This window comes from Sinocyclocheilus anshuiensis, unplaced genomic scaffold (assembly GCF_001515605.1).
Source record: "Sinocyclocheilus anshuiensis isolate Anshui unplaced genomic scaffold, SAMN03320099.WGS_v1.1 scaffold183, whole genome shotgun sequence".
In the NCBI taxonomy this organism is placed as follows: domain Eukaryota; kingdom Metazoa; phylum Chordata; class Actinopteri; order Cypriniformes; family Cyprinidae; genus Sinocyclocheilus; species Sinocyclocheilus anshuiensis.
This window is the reverse complement of record NW_015548309.1, coordinates 5,531,268-5,556,327: the sequence shown is the minus strand read 5'-3', so window position 1 is coordinate 5,556,327 and position 25,060 is coordinate 5,531,268. Positions and strand designations below refer to the sequence as shown.

Here is a 25,060-nt window from a genome sequence, read left to right as displayed (position 1 = left end):
TCGCAATTTAGTAGTGAATTATGTAAATTATGACTTAGTCTGTTCATTACAGAAAGCTATTTATATCAATGTAACTATATAATAAATTAAATGTTATGTAATATTTTACAATGTTATTGTGTTTTATATAATTTTTTTAGATATGCATAATTTGAATCATTATATATTTTAATATATTCAAAAATATATGTATATTAGAATACATAAAATATTTAAATATGATTTCATAATTATTTATTATAATAATATGTACACATAATAAATGTATGTGTGTGTGTATATATATAATTACAATTACATTCCTTTTGAATATTTAATAATTATAAGAAAAAAATATAAATATAAAATATATAATTGTTTAAGAATATTTATTATAAAACATTATAATAATATATCATACATTTATATAATTGTGTGTGTGTGTATATATATATATACATACACACTAATATAATTTTTTATATATCTAGAATTTCAATTATATTATTTTTAAAAAGATTTAAAATATATAAATAAGAATAAATAAAATATCTATCCAAACAGATAATTTTTCAATTATTTATTATAATAATATTTATTATAATACAAATTATAATAAATTAATTATATCACAAATTTGTTACAACAAATACATTTATGTATATTTATATATTGAACTTTAAAATTGTATTATAATAATATATTCACATTTACATATTATATATATATAAATATTTACGATTTAAAAACGGCTGCGTCTCTGCTGTAATTCAGTCTCTGAGACTATCCGCAGGCCCGAAGAATGAGAGAAAAGTTATTTGCAATGGCACAAGCTCTCCAGCCAAAGCCTGCTGCTCGTCATACGGGCCTCTACATCAGCGGAGCGGCGGTACAGCGCTGATGAATCATGAATGCTGCTGTTTTACTTTGGGATTGGAGGTCATTTGACTAAATGGATATAGATGGGACGGCCGCTCTGTCTCTGTCTCTGCTTCATTATTAAGAGAGTTGGGAGAGATGGATGATGGGATGGGCAAAACCCCCAAGTGAAAATTTGCCGTCATTTTTTCAGTCCAGCTCCAGACGGAGTTCCTAATGGATGTGTGTGTGTGTGTGTGTGAGCGCAGTCGAGTGTGAAGGGGAAAACGTGCTGGAGAAGCATTATAGGGTGAATACAAATTGTCAGGTCATAGTGTGAACAAATACGAGACATAATAGAGATTCGGACGGCTTCTGCATCTCATAATACTACATTCTCTCAAAGCAAAAGTCATATTCTGTGGAACATGAAAGACGATATTTCAGAGTGAAAACTGTTTCTACACCAATGTTTCTGAACTCAATTCACAATATAAGGGTCCTATAGCTTTAAATGTGATCAGATCCATCAGAAAAGCAAAGCGGCAGTCAGAAACACGGCCGGTCTGACAGAATGAGAACAACAGCAGTCAGACAGAGCCATTCTCCAGGGCTTCTCTCACTTCAGTTTTGAATCACTGATGCCCTTGCCCCGGCCGTCTGCGTTTCACTCCGTAATCAAACCACACACGCGCTCAAATCCCTCATGAGCGCAGGAGAGATGAAGACAAACCCACTCAAGGTCAGCAGCGAGGAGCGTAAGACTATCCGTCTGCCAGCCACGAGATGAAATATGCTTTCAGAGAGCGTTCGTTAAAGATCAGCCAAAAATACATTTCTGTCATCATTTATTCACCCTCATGATGACTTTTGAGAAACTCAAAGGCAGAGCGATGAAGCCATATCCCCTTATAATGAAGGATTATAGCGATTACAGCCATCAAGCTCCAAAACAGACTAAAAGCATCATAAAAGTGGTCCATACGACTAATTTACAGCATCAAAACAACTCAACATCCATCTTTAACAACCGCTGCCGTAAAAAATATCACATCACAAATGCATAATCTGCTCTCTGACAACATAATTAGCATGTTAGATTACAATTTAACAACACACTTCATAAACGACTGCACATCACAATATCACACAGACCACACATTCAATGTTTATTTTATATAACTGAGATTTTAACATTAAATTTGACTGATAATATAATATAATATAATATAACAAAATATACTGCAAAAATCAAGATATTTAAAAAAAAAAGTATTTTCATAAATATACTGTATATATAGGAAAAAATTAAGACAAAAATAATAAAATATAAAATAAATATAAAATTAAAAATATACGTTTTATATAATATATGCACACAATACATGCATACATAAATTTATAAACTATATTTATAAGATAATAATACCAAAACAACCCCCCAAAAAATTAAGATATTAAAAAATATATATACAAATATATATAGCTAAAATATAAGATAAAACTGTAAAATATGAAACACATAAATATGAAATAGCCTACATATAATACATATATAGATTTAAAAATATATTATAAATAAATCTATTATATTAATATAACATAATACCAAAATTTTTTATGACCGTTTAAATGTTTATATTTCAAAAAACAAATGCGAGTAGAAATATATAATTATGTAATTAGTTACTATATAATAACTTTATTATTATAAAAACTTAATTGAGTGTAATTTAAGCGTTTGTATACAAATCAGTTTCTTTTAACCCCCAATATTACAATGTACCAGCTGACTCTCATGTATATTTTACAGAATTAGTTGAGAGATTTTTTTCCCCTTGAGAAAATTTGTACTGTACCTGATATATATCCAAAATAATCAACATTGAATCGAATGCTTGTGAATACAAATCGAGAAGAATCGTGAAATTATATACTGTTGTAACATACAAGATCCAAGCCATCATAGTTTTCCTCTGAACAAAACTGGACTTTGAGATTGTTTAACTTCACATCACACATGAAAGTGGCAGAAAGCAGGCAGCGGCGTGTGTGTGTGTACCACGCTGAGAAAGTGCGAGTGGTGTGTGTGTGTGACCAACTGCAGCCACAAGCGGACAGTATTACAGCCGTTTGGCAGCGATTTCTGACTGACCCTTCAACCCAGACGCTGACAGACCAGTGTGTGTGTCTGTGTGTGTTACCATATAAATACATATTTATTCATGCTTATATTTATATATATAGCATAAACATGTTGTTAATCAAAAATTATATATATACACACACAAATGTATATACTTATGCTTGTTATTTAAATATATCTATATATGGGTTCAGAGGCGTCACCAGGATTTTGCATAGTTTATAGAGTGACAAATCGTACCAGTGTACTTTCAGATCAAAATGCGTACAGGTTGGCAGGTCTGCAAATGACACAAACACACACATATAGATATAGATAGATAGATATTTTACAAATATATTTAATCTATAATTATCATTATTTTGTAATAAGTTTATAATTATATATATTTTTTGAATAAACACCCTAACTTACCTACATATATTTTTACTATAACATTTAAGTATGAAAAATGCAACAAATAGACATACATCAACATTCTGTAACAATAACACACAAAAAAAAGAAGAAAAGAAAAGATATTTAAATTGAGTCACAGAAATGAATCAACCTAACAAGCTTATTAGCTGAAGACATTCTCGTCATAATGCTCTCAGACTTGCACATCACGAAAGGATCACGCAACCAGTCAGTCTTTAGGAAACCTAATGGCCAAATAAATCATCATGATACTTACAATGCAAAATCATATTGTGAATATGCACTGCTGAACCCAGGCCTCATTAGACGCAGCTAGTCAAAGTGCTAGACAAAAAAACAGCCCAGTTATGCATCATATTTATATTGCATCTATTATTAGCCGGTTATTAGTTTAGAGGCGAGACGGCGTGTCAGAAGACAGTAACACAGTGAGGTTAGCAGCTTTATAAAGGCCCAATGAGAAGAGCATTTCAGAAACACTCCGTCTGTGATAATGTTTCCAGCTCTGTTATTACAGCCCAGCACAAACTGAACTGAAACGACGGCTCTGTGTGATTTATAATGCATATTCATGATGCATTTACAATGATTCTATTGTAGATTTGAAAATTAAGGAACACTGTGAACACTGTGTGCTTTTTATTTGGATATTAAGTTCCCCAAGTAGATTATATTGGTGCATATAAATAAAAAAATGATTCAGTATTCCCCCTTGTGTTCATTCAGTGTGCAATTTACTTCTTGCATTAAGCATTTTGAATTGGTTTAGTTGAAATGATGCATCTGAAAATGCACATTTCAGATCAAATACATAAATGCCAAAACATCTAGAACTAAAAAAAAAACAAAAAAACATGAAACCAGCTTCAGCATCAAAGCTCTGCTAGTAAACAGAAATGTAAAGTGATCTTACAGGGTTACATTGAGTAAGTAAACATCGATAACGTGATACTGAAGCTCTGTAATAAACCCATCTGAAATGGACCTTCATAGTGTCTGATATGAAACACTCTAGACAGACAGCATCTCGTGTGACACACAAATAGTAGTGAAGTGCACAGGAGACTCGACCCGACTGATCCCTGAAGAGTTTGACATTAGCATGCTGTTCATATTCATATATAGTCATTTTTAAATTACATTCAATAAATATTACTATTTCCGATTGAAGTATTTAAGCATTTTACATTTCTATTTAAGTAGACTTGACCCAATTGATCACTAAACAGTCTGACATTTGACTGTTGTTTAAATAAATAAGCAACAAATAAACAAACAACTAAATAAATAAAAATATATAAACTATATAATTAACAAAACAACTAAATAAACAACAACTAAATAACTTCAGAAACAACTAACTAAATAACTGAAGAACTAAATAAATAACTAAAATAAATTAACTACACAACAACTAAATAAATTACAACAAAAATAAATTCAATAATCAACTAAACAAATAACACATGTAAATAAAAATAACACTAAGCAACTGACTAAATAAAAATATCTAAAAAAAAAAAGTTAATAACTAAACTAAAATTAACGAGCAAAACAACTAAAAAATTACAAATAAATAAATGAAATCAACTAAATAAATAACTATATAAATAAATACTTTTACTTTACTTTTAGTCATTTAGCAGACGCTTTTATGCAAAGCGACTTACAAAATAAGAAAAAGTAATTAAAACTAAAAGCTAAAACTCTATAAATACTATATATATACACATTTAAGAAAATAAAAGAAATTAAATAAAAATGACAAATGCATACAACATTTCAAAACTAAACATTTAAATGAAAACAAAATAAAGCTAAAAACAATTAAAAATATTAAAAGAACAAAAGGTATGCGTATAATAATGATTCTAACATAACTAAGCCAAACACCAAAAAACAACTACATATGTGTATGTACAGCCACACACATATACATATACATATATATATATATATATATATATATAAATACATTCAATATATATATATTATTTCATTTCCATTTTGTATGCTGAAGTACTGAAATAACTCAAATTAAATAAAACTAAAACTTAATAAAAAACCTATATAGACATAATAAAAAACTAATAAAATGACAACATTACTACAACTGTAACTAAAACTAAAATAGATAACTAATACAAATCAAACTACATTAGTTTATCAGTAATCCTAAAAAAATAACACTGAGCCAAACACACATGCTAAAATAACAGCTTACTGACACATAGTAAGAAATGGTTATAAAAAACTGAAACAGAAGTGAAACAAGTAGTAGGAAAGGGGAGAAATAAAAAGCGATACTTATTACCTAAATAAAAAATACCGAACTAAATAAAATAATAAAATAAGTACCAAATAAGTAAACAAAAATAGTGAAAAAAAATAATGACCTAACTAAAGATATAAATGCACACACACACACGTACAGGCAAAATAGCCTTTTTCTAAAAGTTACATTCAATTATATTACTATTTATATTGAAGTATTTTCCATTTGTATTTAAGTACATTAATTTTCATGCTGGTGCATCTTTCAAAGAGCTCTTTGCAGTGCATTATTGCACTTCCTTCTCTGTGAAGGATAAACGCGACACTGCCTTCAAATTTGGCCAAAAACAAGATACATAATCATAAGAACAATCATAATGTTGTTGCTGACCTTTGCATCTTGTACTCGTGCTGCCTATGCATGCAGCTCACTCGGTTTCACAACAGAGCTCGAATGTGAATGATGCATTTCCACACAAAAACCAGACTGACCCAGATATCACACGTATTACTCGAGGTATCAGTACACAAACCCAATCTACAGGAGCTGTAGTGTCTGTGAGCGGTCATACAGATGGAAAGAGAGCAGGCCAACACTCCCACAGCGACACAGAAGAAAATCACAGTCTAGACTCCACGCCTCATTATTACTAAAGCGCACACTATACCTTCATTTCCTCACAAATGACTGGAATTATTATTACTCAACAGCAGCCGCTCGTTAAATGTCATCTGACACGCAGCGCAAACATGAAACGCTTCATGCTAAATTATGATAATAATCACTGACTGTAAAGGTCTCTAAATAAACCGATCATTGCATTAAAATAATGTATTCAAGATTTTAAGCGGTTGCATGACAAAAAACTGGATTTTTCTTTCTTTTGGAAATACAGATTTGATGTACTAACATTCACAAAGCTTCCTCACTTATTTACTGTATTATTTCATAAATCATCTTAGTTATGAGCTCATTTACATGTAACCGCCCACATTTACATATTCATGATGGCCTGCTATGTGTGAGATCAGCCAATCACAACAGAGGTCATTTACATATTTAAAGGTACAGTAGCTAAAACAGCTTCATGCACGGTAAAAATGATTTTAATCGGTTGTAAATAAGGAAGTAAATAAGTAGATGAATGAATGAATCAATCAAAGCATTGTTAAGAAAAATTTTATTGTAAATCCAAAATCACAATACAGCTGTAAATTAGAAGCATTAGTATATTATTTTTCTTGAATTCCCTTTTTATTTTGCTATGAAATATTACAATACTAATAATTCTTTTGTTTAAAATTTTTATTTAACAACAACAGTAATAATAATAATAATAAATAACAACAAACATTAATAAGTTTCTTAAATACTCTTTTTCAGTGAAATATTACAAAAGTAATAATTATTTTGTTTAATATTTTAGTAGCAATAATTACTATATAATAGTAATAGTAATAATGACAATAAAATAATAATTATTACTATTTTTATTAATAGTAATAATAACAATAAGGATTATGTTTCTTAAATATTCTGTTTTACAGTGAAATGTTACAATAATAATAATAATAATAATAATAATAATAATGTTGTTTACATTTTTTAGCAGCCTAGTAATAATCATAATAACAACAATAAAAAAATATTATTAATAATAATAATAATTTTGGCTGAAGTTGCCAATCTCTCTTATTTTTGTACTGATCTCTTACCATAGTAATAATTCATATTATGTTTAATATTATTATTATGTTTTTCTTAAATACTCTATATTAATACATTTTATTTTGTTTAATATTTTAGTAGTAATAATCATAATAATGAGGAAAACTATAATAACAACAAAATAATAATAATTTATCTATAATATAATCTATAATATTTATCTATTTATATAATAATATTGTTAACATTGTTGCTAATAATATTATTTACAGCTGAAGTTGCCAATCTCTCTTATTTTCACCGTCATACAGACATTTTTCATGATCCAAGCGATTCCACACAGATAGAAATCAACAGATTTCTGACAATATTTCTCACCAAATATACTGTTCAACTCAGAAATAAGTCATTTTATGCAAGTACATCGGGATGCAAAAGCCATTTTCATCTGAACGACAGCAAATGTTCAGTTTGATCTAGTTCACTGGCGTTTGAGTCTGCAGTTGTGAATACAGACAGCGATGTGAGACAGACAGCTTGACTCATAGACGCACTACAGACACACAGGGGCTCCTAACAGGCTTCTGAGGGCCATTCAGCTGAGGAGATGGCTCCCGCTCGCTGAAGTGACTCCTAATAGAGCGCTAGTTAAACCTGGACTAGCGGCCCGGCCCGGCTCGGCTCAACTCAACTCAACAGGATAATTACGGCTGGCGGTGAAGAGGCCTTCACTTAATGGAGTGTGTTTACACACAGCCGGAGAGTGAAGGGCCTTAAATGTCAGCGTTATGACTCAGTCCACATGTAAACCACACCATATGACAGATCCAGCATCAGAGCGTTTAACCTCGCCCTGCACAAGCTGATATTTCCCAGTTACGCTCGCTGACCGACAGCAAATAAAGTGGGACGACACTGGAGACGCTCTTGAAGGAGAAGGTTTTGAGGAGGAACTGTGAAATCGAAGACTGCTTGCTGCGGTTTCGCAGCTTTCAGGGAGAAAGACGAGCCGTTTAGAGGCAAAGCTAAGTTGATTCAGCATCTGATGGAAAAGGACGCGCGGGTCACTCGCATAAGACATCCGGATCCCGCTGATTGGTTCAGGGTTTGTCCCAGTTTGGAGTTTCAGAAGGAGATGAAGAAACATTACGATCCAGGAGAATGCAGAGAGAAAGGACACGCCGTCCACAATATCACCCGAAAATATGAGAGATCAAGAGGAAGGGAAGGGGAAAGAGAGAAGAAAAGGTGAAACAGAAAGACAAAGAGAGACAAGAAAGAGAAAGAAAAAGTGTTACTACTTTGTGTAATAGGAAACCACCCAGAACACCTTAGCAACCACATAGCAACACACTAAAAACTAGAGCGGCCCGATTAACCCCTTAGCATTCCTGTAAAGTTTGCCTAAAACCCCTAAAAGAGGCACACCCAAAGTAAATATAATGCATGCTGTTCTTGAACCATTTGGAGTATTTGCATGGTTTTGGTCTCTTTTGAAAGGTGACACTCTGAGATTTGTTTAGAGTGTCACTGTAAGTCTCACTGGTATTGAGTAATAGAACTTTGAACACACTGAAAAAGGAAAAAAACAGATGCCTGCAGATGACTAGCTGGGAAACACAGTGATCACAGCATGAAGCCTTGCTGGCAGTCTGACACACACTGATTGTACCTGCTGTGTTGACTGTATCTTAAAATGCTGTGTATCATCATCATGCAGTGTATCATCATCATCATTATCATCATCATCATTATTATTATTATTATTATTTATAGCACACCTATACAATATTTTAAATTGGAATAGATATTTAATAATAATAATAATAATAAATATCATTATTATTATTATTATTATTATTATTTATAGCACACCTACACAATATTTTAAATTGGAATAGATATTTAATAATAATAATAATAAATACCATTATTATTATTATTCTTATTATCATTATTATTATATTCATAGCACACCTATACAATATTTTAAATTGGAATATATATTTAATAATAATAATAATACATACCATTATTAATATTATTATTATTATTATTATTATTGATATAATAATTTTTGGCCAAATTATGCAGTGCTACAAAACAAGCAAAGCAAAACTGCACAAAAAAACATTTTAAATTGCAACTGAAATTTTATAATAAAAATAAATAATGTGATATGCATTGACTTAAAACTTTGACTTTCAGTCATCGCAAGTCATTGCAATATCCATATCGCAATTTGAACATTTGCAATATTTCAATATATCATGTAGCCCTAAATATCAACACACTAAAAAACACCCAAAACATCCTAACAACCACAAAGCAACACAAAAGTCAAATACCAACAACAATCAGAGCTATCAGAGAACAAGGGAAGAATCCTGATAACATACAAACAAATGAAGAGAGACACACTAAACACAGAGACACTGAGCTGATAACCTGAGGGTGTGTTTCACATCTCTAGCACACGCTGTCCTTGAGCTCAACACAGCTCTGTGTGTGTGTGTGTGGATTGATGAAGACAACATCCCATTTTAGCTGTTTGTACACCTGAAGCGAGTTTGAGGAAAGTACACGCTCTTTCCTGCTCAAAGTCTTTCTTGTAGCTGTTATTGCTGCAGAGGTACGAGAATGACCTCTCCATAACCTCCCATGAGGCGGAGCGTGACAGGCACGACGTAGCGCTCTATTTTTACTCCGTTTTTGAAGAATAAACTAAAGCAAAGCTACATACGTGCGTGAGAAAAGCTGACAGTGACAACAGGCAAAGAGGACGCATTTAAAGATGAAAGATGCTGGAATAAAACAAGACTGTAGATCTCTTCTGAACGGATGGAAATGCAGATATCAGAAAAATATGTCTTGATCAATTTAAAAAAAAAGCTTACAGCGGTCTTCTGAAAAGTTGAGATAATCAAATATTTCAAATAAAAATAATAATTAATAAATACCATTATTATTATTATTATTATTATTATTATTATTATTATTATTCATAGCACATCTATACAACATTTTAAATTGGAACAGAAATTAAATCATAATAATAAATACCGATATTATTATTATTGTTGTTGTTATTATTATTATTATTCATAGCACACCTATACAATATTTTAAATTGGAATAGATATTTAATAATAATAATAAATACCATTATTATTATTATTCTTCTTATTATCATTATTATTATATTCATAGCACACCTATACAATATTTTAAATTGGAATATATATTTAATAATAATAATAATACATACCATTATTAATATTATTATTATTATTATTATTATTGATATAATAATTTTTGGCCAAATTATGCAGTGCTACAAAACAAGCAAAGCAAAACTGCACAAAAAAACATTTTAAATTGCAACTGAAATTTTATAATAAAAATAAATAATGTGATATGCATTGACTTAAAACTTTGACTTTCAGTCATCGCAAGTCATTGCAATATCCATATCGCAATTTGAACATTTGCAATATTTCAATATATCATGTAGCCCTAAATATCAACACACTAAAAAACACCCAAAACATCCTAACAACCACAAAGCAACACAAAAGTCAAATACCAACAACAATCAGAGCTATCAGAGAACAAGGGAAGAATCCTGATAACATACAAACAAATGAAGAGAGACACACTAAACACAGAGACACTGAGCTGATAACCTGAGGGTGTGTTTCACATCTCTAGCACACGCTGTCCTTGAGCTCAACACAGCTCTGTGTGTGTGTGTGTGGATTGATGAAGACAACATCCCATTTTAGCTGTTTGTACACCTGAAGCGAGTTTGAGGAAAGTACACGCTCTTTCCTGCTCAAAGTCTTTCTTGTAGCTGTTATTGCTGCAGAGGTACGAGAATGACCTCTCCATAACCTCCCATGAGGCGGAGCGTGACAGGCACGACGTAGCGCTCTATTTTTACTCCGTTTTTGAAGAATAAACTAAAGCAAAGCTACATACGTGCGTGAGAAAAGCTGACAGTGACAACAGGCAAAGAGGACGCATTTAAAGATGAAAGATGCTGGAATAAAACAAGACTGTAGATCTCTTCTGAACGGATGGAAATGCAGATATCAGAAAAATATGTCTTGATCAATTTAAAAAAAAAGCTTACAGCGGTCTTCTGAAAAGTTGAGATAATCAAATATTTCAAATAAAAATAATAATTAATTTTATCAAATATTTATCAAATAAATGTCTTATACTTAGAGACGTCTGTGCTGTAATTCTCCCATAAAAATAATATCACTTCACAGTAAAATAGTGATAGAACTAGCAAATATTATTTTAGGCTTTACTATTTTGTAAATAGAATATATGTATAATATACACACACTTTATTTTAGAATATATGTCTATTTTATTAATAGACATACACGACGTACACATGCATTCTAGGAATAAGCCAAACCTTCTACTAGCATGTGAGTGACAAATTAAGGTTTTACTGTATCAGAAATAAATCATTTTAATATGTGATTCCATTAACCTGATATACAGAAGCCCCCAAAGACTTTGTGCACTTAAGTCAGACTTAAAAACATAAGTCACTATGTTTAATAAATGTCACTTCATTAGAAAACAAAACATCCAAGCCAATTGCATGTAGCTATTTACAAACATATAAAGTAGTTATTAAAATAAAATGCATGACATTAGCATGCACATGCATCATTTCTCTGTATTGATCTGGACGCTATAATGGCATTTAAAAGCTATGAAAGCATAAATGTGTTGCTACACCATGGTACATTTGTATGGATTTGAGTGGGTTTACATTACGTATATACACAAAGAAACATGAATTAACACATAAATACTGTATAGAGACATGCAAACAATCATTATAATACGGTTATAAGTCAATCTTTTGCTAAATGCCATAAAATGACTACAAAATTCATACTGCACTAATATTTTGGAAATACCACCTATTCCTGCCTCGTTCTTTCACAACATGAAACGCTATTAAAGGGATAGTTCACCCAAAAATTAAAATTTGATGTTTATCTGCTTACCCCCAGGGCATCTAAGATGTAGGTGACTTTGTTTCTTCAGAACACAAACGAAGATTTTTTATCTCAAACCATTGCAGTCTGTCAGTCTTATAATGGAGGTGAAGGGGAATCACGGCTTTGAGATTCAAAAAAACATACACAAACAAAACCAAATTAAACCCTGCGGCTCGTGATGATACATTGATGTGTAAAGACACGAAACGATTGGTCTGTGCAAGAAACTGAACAGTATTTATATCGTTTTTTTTACCTCTGATGCACTGCAATGTCCGAACTGTCCTCGACAGCCGGCGCGTGACGCGTGACGCGTCTTCTTCTTCTTCTTCTTGCTTTACGGCAGATCGCAGACTTATAAGTGCATTACTGCCACCTATCTCTCAAATGGACCATTGACACTCTATCTACAATCTCAATTAGGAGTGTCAATGGTCCATTTGAGAGATAGGTGGCGGTAATGCACTTATAAGTCTGCGGAAGAAGAAGAAGAAGCGTCACACGCCGGCTGAAGACGACGCGAATGCGCTCAGGACAGTTCGGTGATTGGCATTGCGGTGAATCAGAGGTAAAAAACAATATAAATACTGTTCAGTTTCTTGCACAGACCGATCGTTTTGTGTCTTTACACATCAATGTATCATCACGAGCCGCAGGGTTTAATTTGGTTTTGTTTGTGTATGTTTTTTTTACTCTCAAAGCCGTGATTCCCATTCACCTCCATTATAAGACTGACAGACTGCAACGGTTTGAGTTCAAAATCTCCGTTTGTGTTCTACTAAAGAAACAAAGTCACCTACATCTTGCATGCCCTGGGGGCAAGCAGATAAACATCACATTTTCATTTTTGGGTGAATTATCCCTTTAAACACTCGAATCCTTTCATTTGCAGGTTGATGCACTGTCAAAGCACATCTATTGCAAAAAAACAAAAGTTTTCCTACATTATTGTTAAAATATTAGTAGAGCGGCTTTGTTTTCAGTGTCATCTAAAGGCAAACATAGGCGAGTATGTGTAATATGGGCTGGCTGGAGTCTGTATGTACATTCAGCATCTGTACAACAGCACAAAAACAAAGTTTGATTTGCTATTTAATCAGCGATTAGTGAGAGCAGTGTGTGCGTGTGTAATTGGTCCCGGTGGTCTGAACGGCTTCATTAGGCCCGTGTTACTCTTTTGAAGCCGTGGACCGGCTCAGCGGAGGACTTGAAAGCAGTTTGTGCAGATACAGGAAAAAGCAAGCCATGCAATTATCACAACACAAAAGACAGTCGTGCATTTCAGACCGGCCGAAATGAGCTCGCTAATGCATGTGTGCGAGATTCAAATGAGCTCGACATGAAAGCCACATCCAGCGGCACGCGAAACCACGGCGTTGGCGGTCTGTTTAACACGGCACCCTGCGTTGGGTTACATTTCTCCAGCAAGCACATCTCTCCCTCTCGTTCTCTCTGGCGTTTTACACCTACAGCGGTTCGCAGTGTCCTCCCGTCAGCGGCGAGACAGACAGATCTGTAATTACTGTCTCGCGCTAAAAATGACATGCAAAGCCTATAAACGGCGTGCTTCGAGGAAGACGCTAATGGTGGACTCTGGACTAAAAACACTGGTCAGTGCGTCACATGCATGCATGTTTGTTTATGTGCATGCGAACACAAACTATGCAAACAGCCAGAACTGCCAAAAAAGCTACTGCTAATTTAAAGCTGGTTAATGCAACCAAAAAGTACAGTTGAGAGACCATTGGGAATTGCTCTGGAAGGTGAGCATGACCTTCATCCTCCTGGTCAAAAAGCCTCCTCAAAAGTGTGCTGGCAGTGTTTGAACCAACTGCTAAATTGCATTGGATTTATTTATTGGATTCATTGTCATTTACACAGACACTTCTATTTCTCCAAACTTGTATAACTTTCTTCTGTGGAACAAAAAAGAGGATGTTTTCAAAAATCGTGTAGTGTTTTGTCAAAGTCAATGGCATCCAGTGTTGTTTGGACCCCAAAGATAGTCAAAATATCTTCAAAATATAAGTCATACAGGTTGGATGAACTGTTCCTTTAAGGCTCTCACTACATTTTCTTCTTAATTATTAAATTTTACTCAGATATGCTTCACATTACAGTACAAAAATGGGTTGCAAATGTCGTTTCAGGTTGCCTTCAACATAAAAACTGAGCCAAGCAACAATTTATAGACATTTTAGATGCACACTGACTTCATCATCATCATCACAACCACCTACTCAAGGTTGTTTGGACCGCAGCGTTCTTCAAAATGTCTTCATTGTGTCCCACAGAAGAGCAAAAGTCATACAGGTTTGATTTTTTGGGTGAACTTTGGTGTTTCTTTAAAGGGATAGTTCACCCAAAAATGAAAATTCTGTCAAATTCTGTTCGCCTAAGACCTTCGTTCATCTTCGGAACACAAATTAAGATATTTTCTGATGAAATCCTAGAGCTTTCTGACCCTGCATAGACAGCAACGTAACTACCACTTTTTCCGAGAAAATACGTTTGTATGGAGTAGGGCTATAGGTTATTACACTTTTATCTTTTATAACTAATCAAATAACTGAAAGCTAATCAAATAAATACATAAACTATAGTAAATACACAAATCTATTTCATATTAAGCCTACATTAAGCCTTTTTTTAAGTAATAAGGGCATAATATTTTCTCTGTGTGTTTCCTACAAATAAAAAAATTCAAAAACCGCTCAGTCAAGTCAGTCCCGGCAAGAGTCACGAAAAAGAAGAGGTAAGCATTTCGAACTTCTTTATTCCTATTTAAATCACTTTTGAGAGTTTATGATTTATTGTCGGTTCTTATTATTTAAAGATTAAGCAGCTCAGAAATGCTAATGTGTTAGCTAGCAAAGAGGAGCGAACGCGGCATCACATCAAAGTTATCAACAGTTAAATATGCAGTGTTTTACACCAGAGCTTGTCAATGGGAAATTTAAAAATATTTTTTGTGCTTTTCTCAGTCGGACACAGACAAGCAAGTCCCGTGATTTTTGTTTTCTAGACCAGAAACTAAAGCAACAGGTAAGACAAACCCACCCATTCACTATATTACACATTTTTTTTCGACCTTTTTGTTAATCGTTATTTATGAACTGCTTCGTCAGTTTCCTCTAGCATATCCATGTGATGCTAATTAAGTTTACTAAAGCAGCTGAAGCACCGGTGAACAAAGTGGCTCGAGGAGCGTTTTTGATGGTTGTTTTGCCAAAGTTGGTTAACATTTTAAACTGTTATTTGCTCCTCATGTTTTCTAATTTGAAACTCACATTAAACTATGGAACTGCTTCAGAAGACTTGGAATGCAGTGCACGAAAACTTTATAAAGCACTGTAATGTTTTTGTGCCTTTCGTGTAAACCACATAAACACATTTCATTACACCAAATACACAAAATAATGTTCTTTTTTAGCAACGTCATATGACCCCTTTAACATTTTAGACTGTTATTTGCTCCTCATGTTTTCTAATTTGAAACTCACATTAAACTATGGAACTGCTTCAGAAGACTTGGAATGCAGTGCACAGAACTTTACAGTGCTTTATAATGTTTTTGTGCCTTTCGTGGGGCTTAATAATATTAACAGAATAGTATACGCACAATATCGGATTTGGATCAGTCTCGTCTGACCGATACCTGATCCGGCAGAAAAAGGCAGTATCAGATCGGTGCATCCCTACTTAATATGGATAAAAAATCTTTCAAGCATCAATTTAATAAAGGGTTTTATTTTTGTATAAACATTCAACAATGCACACATGTAGAGCACAGCAAATATTTTAAAGGGAAGCTCAAATGTACATGCTTTACACATATATATGTCAAGCATGCACATTTGAGCTCCCCTTTAAAAAGCTTCCCTTACAGAAAAAGCACATGAACTTCACATGTGCAATCACATGTTAGAATCACATGTGAACCTCACATGAAACATGTGGTTTTGGAACATTTTCATCGTGTGTGTGAAACCCACGTGTCCACATTTGTGTTCACATGGGTTTCACACATTTAAACCATGAAATGGCTGTAACAATATGGCAAAATTGAGCCAGAAGACTCAAATAAGAAGTTGAAATCAGATTGATTAACCTCTGATAAAGCATTCCTGTTCATTTTTGTTACATTTTTGTTGAATTTTGATGTTATGTGCAATAAAATGTCTTTCTCTGTGTTCAGGTTTGACTTTAGTAAAATTAATGCAAAAACTGACATTTCAAACTAACATTTCAACCCAAAAAAAAATAAACCTTTACAAAAAGTTGTCTTTGAGAATGTCTAAATATATATCCAAATCAACAAATTAATAAAAATAAGTATTTATGTCTAAAAACAACTAGAGAATTTATAAGCCTTTTTATATAGATCTATATAGGAATCTAGTGGCTAAACCATGGAATGGTAGATGTTTTTCTTTTTTTACTCCCACCAAATGGCACTAATCTGCCTTCAAAAATAGGATTTTAAAGGCATTGTTTCCATTTTAACATGCAATATGCCATAATAGAAAAGTAATATAAAAATATTAGAATTTTTTTCTTATTTTCAATGGGAAAAAATTATCATAATTATTGCATAAATATTAATTAGTACCATGAAATTCTCTCAAAATACAACATAAAAAAGAAAAATATTATTGAACAAAAATATATTTCATTGATTTGACTGAAAATAAAAAAAAGTTAAATTTCAGCTGTATAACAAGCTTTTAAACAATACCAGAGGGTTAAGTTTGAAATATAATAATTAAGATTCTTAATGTTTTTGAAAGAAGTCTTTTTTGCTCACCAAGGCTACATTTATTTGCTGAAAAATCCAGTAAAATCAGTAAAACATTATTATTATTATTAAATATTATTGCAATTCCAAATAACTGTTTCTATTTGAATACATTTTAAAAAAAAATGTTTTTCTTGTGATCAAAGCTGAATTTTCAGCATCATTACTCCAGTCTTCAGAGTCACGTGATACTTCAGAAATCAATCTAATTTATACTATGAGAACGTTTGTTTTTTTTATTAACGCGCACACTCTCACAGACACACGCACACACACACAGACACACTCACACACACACACATACACACATACACACACTCTCTCTCACACACACACACACACACACACACACACACACACTCACTCACTCACACACAGAAAATAAAGGATTTAATAAAATTACAATTAATTTATATATGAAATGTATATGTAATTGCAATAAACATCTAAATATTATAGATAATTATAATATTTAAATATTACTTTAAATAAACCCTTACATGGGTTTCACACATTTACACCATGAAAATGTTCCAAAACCACATGTTTCATGTGAGTTTCACATGTGTTTCACATGTGATTTTGTGTTGTTCACGGTCAAAAATGACCGCCATTGGAAATGAATGGGAAATATGCAAAAATACGAAAATACAGAGAATTTTTTGTGAGTACAATCTACAAATCATTCACAATGCAGAAAAAAAGTGCACAGCAATGAAAGGGTGACACTCTAAATCATCAAGAGTACAAAATACACACATACACACACACACACACACACACACACACACACACACACATGAACTGGTGTGGCTGTAACAATATGGCAAAATTGAGCCAGAAGACTCAAATAAGAAGTTGAAATCAGATTGATTAACCTCTGATAAAGCATTCCTGTTCATTTTTGTTACATTTTTGTTGAATTTTGATGTTATGTGCAATAAAATGTCTTTCTCTGTGTTCAGGTTTGACTTTAGTAAAATTAATGCAAAAACTGACATTTCAAACTAACATTTCAACCCAAAAAAAAATAAACCTTTACAAAAAGTTGTCTTTGAGAATGTCTAAATATATATCCAAATCAACAAATTAATAAAAATAAGTATTTATGTCTAAAAACAACTAGAGAATTTATACGCCTTTTATGTAGAGCTCTATAGGAATCTAGTGGCTAAACCATGGAATTGCATGCAAGTTTTTTTTTGTTTTTTTTTTACTCCCACCAAATGGCACTAATCTGCCTTCAAAAATAGGATTTTAAAGGCATTGTTTCCATTTTAACATGCAATATGCCATAATAGAAAAGTAATATAAAAATATTAGAATTTTTTTCTTATTTTCAATGGGAAAAAATTATCATAATTATTGCATAAATATTAATTAGTACCATGAAATTCTCTCAAAATACAACATAAAAAAGAAAAATATTATTGAACAAAAATATATTTCATTGATTTGACTGAAAATAAAAAAAAGTTAAATTTCAGCTGTATAACAAGCTTTTAAACAATACCAGAGGGTTAAGTTTGAAATATAATAATTAAGATTCTTAATGTTTTTGAAAGAAGTCTTTTTTGCTCACCAAGGCTACATTTATTTGCTGAAAAATCCAGTAAAATCAGTAAAACATTATTATTATTATTAAATATTATTGCAATTCCAAATAACTGTTTCTATTTGAATACATTTTAAAAAAAAATGTTTTTCTTGTGATCAAAGCTGAATTTTCAGCATCATTACTCCAGTCTTCAGAGTCACGTGATACTTCAGAAATCAATCTAATTTATACTATGAGAACGTTTGTTTTTTTTATTATTGTAATAATATTTCACAACTTTTACAGAATTTTTGATCAAATAAATGCAGCCTTGAAAAACCTTAATTATTCCAAACTTTTAATCAGTTTAATCACATTATGGTACTAAAATTGTGCATGTACAGATACATTTTAGATACACAATGACTTCATCATCATCATCATCATCAACTCAAGGCTTGTTCTTAAAAGATCATGTTTCATTACTCTAATCGCACAATACGGACACTAACATCCCACGAAGACGCACACAGCCTCAACACACGCGAAACTCGCCGAGATAATCAGCGCTCGGCGACTGATCGAAAGAAAATGACTGACAGCAAAGTTTAGGCTGAAAGACACCGGCTGCCAGCATCAGCATTCAGATCATCCGTGCCCACATAAACGCACACACACACGTTCTGTATGACCGTGCTATTCTTCCAGCGCATGAATCATCCACACATAACAATATGTCAAACACACTCATTTCAAACGGCGCCAGAGGAAACGAGCAGACACGCACGGCACGCGCAGGGTTCGCGCTCGACTGAATTCCTGAAATCAATCGCCGCTCTGAATGAACGGGCGGACGATGAGCGATAAGGTCGCCATGGAAACGGTCTCGGCACAGCATCTTCAGACGAGCGCCAGTGTTAACCTCCTAAGTGGCAACGGAACACGTGGCATCAAAACACACACACACACACACACACACACGTCAACATGATCACAGCGTCAAACCCTCCGCTGCATAAACAGATGGATGAAACCAGGCTGAAGGCATCAGGGGACCACGATGATGCAAACTGGCAACTGCAAGGTGAATTCTGGGAAATGTGTGCTGGCTAATAACGTGTGTTATAAGAATGTTGCAAGAACCATTATCTGTGAGTCTGTGCCAAGGTCACAGTTTCTGCTCATTAAAAATGAAGATAGCAGACTCTTCATCTAGAGAAACAATTAGTCATCATTGATTAGATAAACAGCCCTACTCATTTGGTCCATCTCTGCAGGAAAAAACAACTCAACCAACCAACATTGGACCAATTAACCAATTGATGTGTGCATTCACTGCCCACAGACCAACTTAAGACTTGCCCACCATTAAAGGAACAGTTCACCCAAAAATGAAAATTTTATGAATTTACTCACCCTCAGGCCAAAGATGTAGATGAGTTTGTTTCTTCATCAGATTTGGAGAAATGCAGCATTCCATCACTTGCTCACCAATGAATCCTCTGCAGTGAATGGGTGCCGTCAGAACGAGAGTCCAAACAGCTGATAAAAACATCACAATAATCCACAAGTAATCCACACCACTCCAGTCCATCAGGTAATGTCTTGTGAAGCCAAAAGCGGCATGTTTGTAAGAAACAAACCCATTATTAAAGCATTTTAACTTCATATCGTTGCTTCTTGACAAAATACGAGTCCATAATCCAAAATAACACTTCCTCCAGTGATAAAGTCCATCTCCTGTTGTCTCTCACATCAAAATCAACCCACATATGTTTATAGTTTTTTTGGCTTATAAACGGTGCTTAATCTGTGCAGATTTCTCTCCTAATTCAGTTGACTTTTTCACTGGAGGAGGCAATATTATGGATAGATCACTTGTATTTTAGCCAGAAGCAACGGTTTGAAATTAAAAACGTCAAACATGCAGCTTTTTGCTTCACAAGATGTTAACTGATGGACTGGAGTGGTGTGGATTACTTGTGGATTATTGAGATGTTTTTATCAGCTGTTTGGACTCATTCTGACGGCACCCATTCCCATCCATTGGTGAGCAAGTGACGCAATGCTACATTTCTCCAAATCTGATGAAGAAACCAACTCATCTACAACTTGGATGACCTGAGGGTGAGTAAATTATCAGCAAATGTTCATTTTTGGGTGAACTATTCCTTTAATGTGAAAACCAATCTCTCTTTAGAGAAATAAGGACAATTTATTCCAAATAAAAAAAAACTTTTTCAGTGAAACAACTGCCATTTAAAATATGCTGATAAAAAAATGTATCAGAAAACTGCTTAGTAACAACAATAAAAATGGGAATTTTTAACTAAAACACACTAGATTTCTATCTCAATGGCCTGCATATAATCAGAGCAAAAAAGACATTACTCAGAACCCAAAGCAGCACAAAGAAAAGGCTCTTTAAAATTGTATCTGGCTGATCTCTGCAGTGCATCTGAATTCACCTGCAACGATCTCAATAATTAATATTTTCCACTCAAGTTACCAGTCTCTTCCAACCAATCGTTTAATTAAAACATCTCAAATGGTGACGCATAACCTCCATTACGCTTCCCATAAGTGTGGGAGGGCTGCGATTCTTTTCTCTCCCTCAATCAGGCCAATTTGAACCAAGACTATTTTAACTGAGGATAAAAATGCCTTCACTGTAGAAGTTTTATGTTCTGGACACCTGTTACCAACGCATATCAGGAGATTACGCACATTTAGATGAAAAACACTCATGCATGCACTGTCTCTGATGTGTTTGCCAAGTCTGTCTTGATTTGATCTTAATATGTGACACCTGCCTCTCCGATACGTTTCTAACCATTACGCACTGGTTTAGATGCATGCACACTCACATTACATCAACTTTTAACACATTTAAACGTTTTAGGACTCTCTCTACTCTTTACTAACGCGTCTCAGGTACATTTAGTAGTATGCATGGTAATTTAAACACAAAACCGACTTATCTACACGCATGCATGAGTTTCGGCGTTGTGTGGATACACTGGAAGCGCGAGCGCGTAAAGGAGCCGCGCGCAACCGTTTGGCGACTCCGCGCTGCGCTCTTACCCGGGCGGCTCTGGAGGAGTACGGGTCCTCGAACAGGTTCCAGATGACCGGCTGCCACTTCCTCCACCTGCAGACGGTACCGTCCGGGGACACCACGTCCTCGATGCCCAGCCGCTTGCCGTACTCGTCGTCCTCGTCGTTGTCCACGTTCATCTCGAACACCTCCAGCGCCTCCTCGGCATCCCGGTGCTGTCGGTAGGTCATCCAGCAGCACGGCTCCACGTCCGTCTCATCGATGCCCCAGAAGGACAGCTCCTCCTCAAACAGCGGCCCGCACACGTCCGCCGGGCAGTGCAGCTTCCCGGTCCGGTAGTAGTTGAGCACGTAGGCGAAGACGCCCGGGTGCCGGTCGAAGAAGTACTCGTTGCTGCGCGCGTTGTACTCGATGAAGCCCGGGACTTGTTGCAGCTGGTCCAGAACCGACTCGAGGTCCGACTCGGAAGCGAGCAGGGCCAAACGCGTGCCCGGCAGGGTCTTCAGCGTGGTCCGGTAGGTTTCGTGCCTCGTGCCCCCGACGTTGAGGATCACCCTCTCGTGCTCGTCGAGCTTGCCCATCTCTCAGAGTGAGACATGACGCGAGGGGAGTAACGTTACTCTACGGTGCTGCTGTGGCGAAGCTGGAGTACTCCAATAGTTCACGAACAGCCTCATTGAAGTGAAGTACCGAACCGAGCGCGTGTCGGAGGGGAATGAGCGGCTCGGATGAACACCGGTGACAGGTGAGAGACGAGGCGCGGAAGCAGCAGCTCTTCCTTCTATCGGTCCATCATCACCTGCGGCTCGAGCTTCTAGAGCAACAAGCGCTCGCTCTCTCTCTCTCTCTCTCTCTCTCTCTCTCTAACTCTCTCACTCACTCAAGGACACACCCTTTCTCATCAGTGGCTTTCGGCATCAATATATTCCTATAAATATGATGGTTGCTTGGGTTAATTTTAACCACGTTTATTTTCATAGACAGATTTATTGGAATAAAATCCGTGTTATAAAATGTATAAGTCATATTTTATTAATAAAAATGAATTCCGTAATACTTTTTGGGGATTGGTTGGAACAATATCTCTGGAACAATCCCAACAAAATGCAAACGAAACTTGAGTTCTTATTTTAGGCACTAATCTGAGACGTGAAAAAATAATTTAGAGATGTCTGTATAAAGAATGATAGAGACGCTGTTCTACTGATATGTGTCTAGAAACCTGTACCAAGTCAATATTCATTCACTCACTCATTCATTCATTCACTCGTTCATGTATTCACTAATTTATTCACTCATGATGAACACCGGTGACAGGTGAGAGCCGAGGCGCGGAAGCAGCAGCTCTTCCTTCTATCGGTCCATCATCACCTGCGGCTCGAGCTTCTAGAGCAACAAGCGCTCGCTCTCTCTCTCTCTCTCTCTCTCTCTCTCTCTAACTCTCTCACTCACTCAAGGACACACCCTTTCTCATCAGTGGCTTTCGGCATCAATATATTCCTATAAATATGATGGTTGCTTGGGTTAATTTTAACCACGTTTATTTTCATAGACAGATTTATTGGAATAAAATCCGTGTTATAAAATGTATAAGTCATATTTTATTAATAAAAATGAATTCCGTAATACTTTTTGGGGATTGGTTGGAACAATATCTCTGGAACAATCCCAACAAAATGCAAACGAAACTTGAGTTCTTATTTTAGGCACTAATCTGAGACGTGAAAAAATAATTTAGAGATGTCTGTATAAAGAATGATAGAGACGCTGTTCTACTGATATGTGTCTAGAAACCTGTACCAAGTCAATATTCATTCACTCACTCATTCATTCATTCACTCGTTCATGTATTCACTAATTTATTCACTCATTCATTCCTTCATTCATTCGTTCAAACAAAGCTTATCAAATGTAACCGTAAATGTCTAAACCGCTCTTCGGTATCTTTGTGGATGAATCTACAACGCCACTGCAAAATAAGTCATATTTTACCCGAATCTGAAAGACAAATTGATCGCGGTAAGACAAAATGAAAAGAAAATCGTGGCAAGAATAACGCCACTGACAAAACAAAAGATTCGAATGAACCGGTTCTTTTAAGTGAATCAAACACATGCAACCAGTACTGTACAGTCACACTCACATTCACGAACAAATTACGACTTTGAGCGACTCCTTTTAATGAGTCATTCAAAACGATTCACAAACTCAGTTCGCTACAGTTTGAATCAGTCTGATGAATCTTTCACCGAATGAACTCGCTTAAATCAATCAAAGCGGTCACTTAATTAACGTCAAGCTACGCTCAGTGATGATGGAATATTTTAATAAATATGTGAATAAAATACATAACTGAAAAAAAAAACAGTTATTTTAGCTGTACAAAACATCTGGTTTGTAGCGCATGGGGAAGTCGTGGCCTAATGGTTAGAGAGTCAGACTCGTAACCCAAAGGTTGCGGGTTCAAGTCTCGTACCGGCAGGGATTGTAGGTGGGGGGAGTGAATGTACAGCGCTCTCTCCCACCTTCAATACCACGACTGAGGTGCCCTTGAGCAAGGCACCGAGCCCCCAACTGCTCCCCGGGCGCCGCAGCAAAAAATGGCTGCCCACTGCTTTGGGTGTGTGTTCACAGTGTGTGTGTGCACTTAGGATGGGATAAATGCAGAGCACTAATTCCGAGTATGGGTCACCATACCTGGCCACATGTCACGTCACTTTCACTTTCATATAGTTTTACTGTTTACTATTCTTCTATTTACCGGCTAATGAACCGGAAGTCTCGGAAAATAGCTTACTTTCGGGTGGATAAAAAGAATAGTGTATGGGCAATGTAGAGACTAGATATAATCAAAGTGAGTAATATTGCAAAGTAGAAACATCCATTTAAAGGTGGATGGTGTTTTCTAAACTGTGCAAAACAGGGTTTGGTTTATCTAGAGCAGAGAGCGAATCACTACCGGACTGAACCTAATGGAGTGATTCATCATGTCTGACTCACATGAGCTCATTACAGTATCCAGGGGTCTTTCCCATAGAAAACAGAAACCAACCACAGATTCGCTCACAAATGGGTGCTGTAGCCTAGCAGTTAAAAACCTGACAGGTTGTAGGTTCAAATCCCAAAATAAATGATTAATGAGCATAATGATTCATGTTAAAGGGATAGTTCATCCAAAAATTAAAATGTGATGTTTATCTGCTTACCCCCAGGGCATCCAAGATGTAGGTGACTTTGTTTCTTCAGTAGAACACATTTGATGATTTTTAAGTCCAACCGTTGCAGTCT

General features: G+C 34.8%; 1 protein-coding gene across 2 annotated transcripts in view; it reads right to left on the bottom strand.

Moving 5' to 3' along the window:
* LOC107656457 (potassium voltage-gated channel subfamily C member 1-like) overlaps positions 1–22,568 on the bottom strand; it is a 53,570-nt gene extending 31,002 nt beyond the window's left edge. For both annotated transcript variants that reach the window (XM_016444331.1, XM_016444332.1), the window contains exon 1: positions 21,799–22,568. In XM_016444331.1, the coding sequence (XP_016299817.1) occupies positions 21,799–22,353 (555 nt within the window). In that variant the 5' untranslated portion in view covers positions 22,354–22,568. The remainder of the gene's footprint in view (positions 1–21,798) is intronic.
* Positions 22,569–25,060: the final 2,492 nt, after the last annotated feature.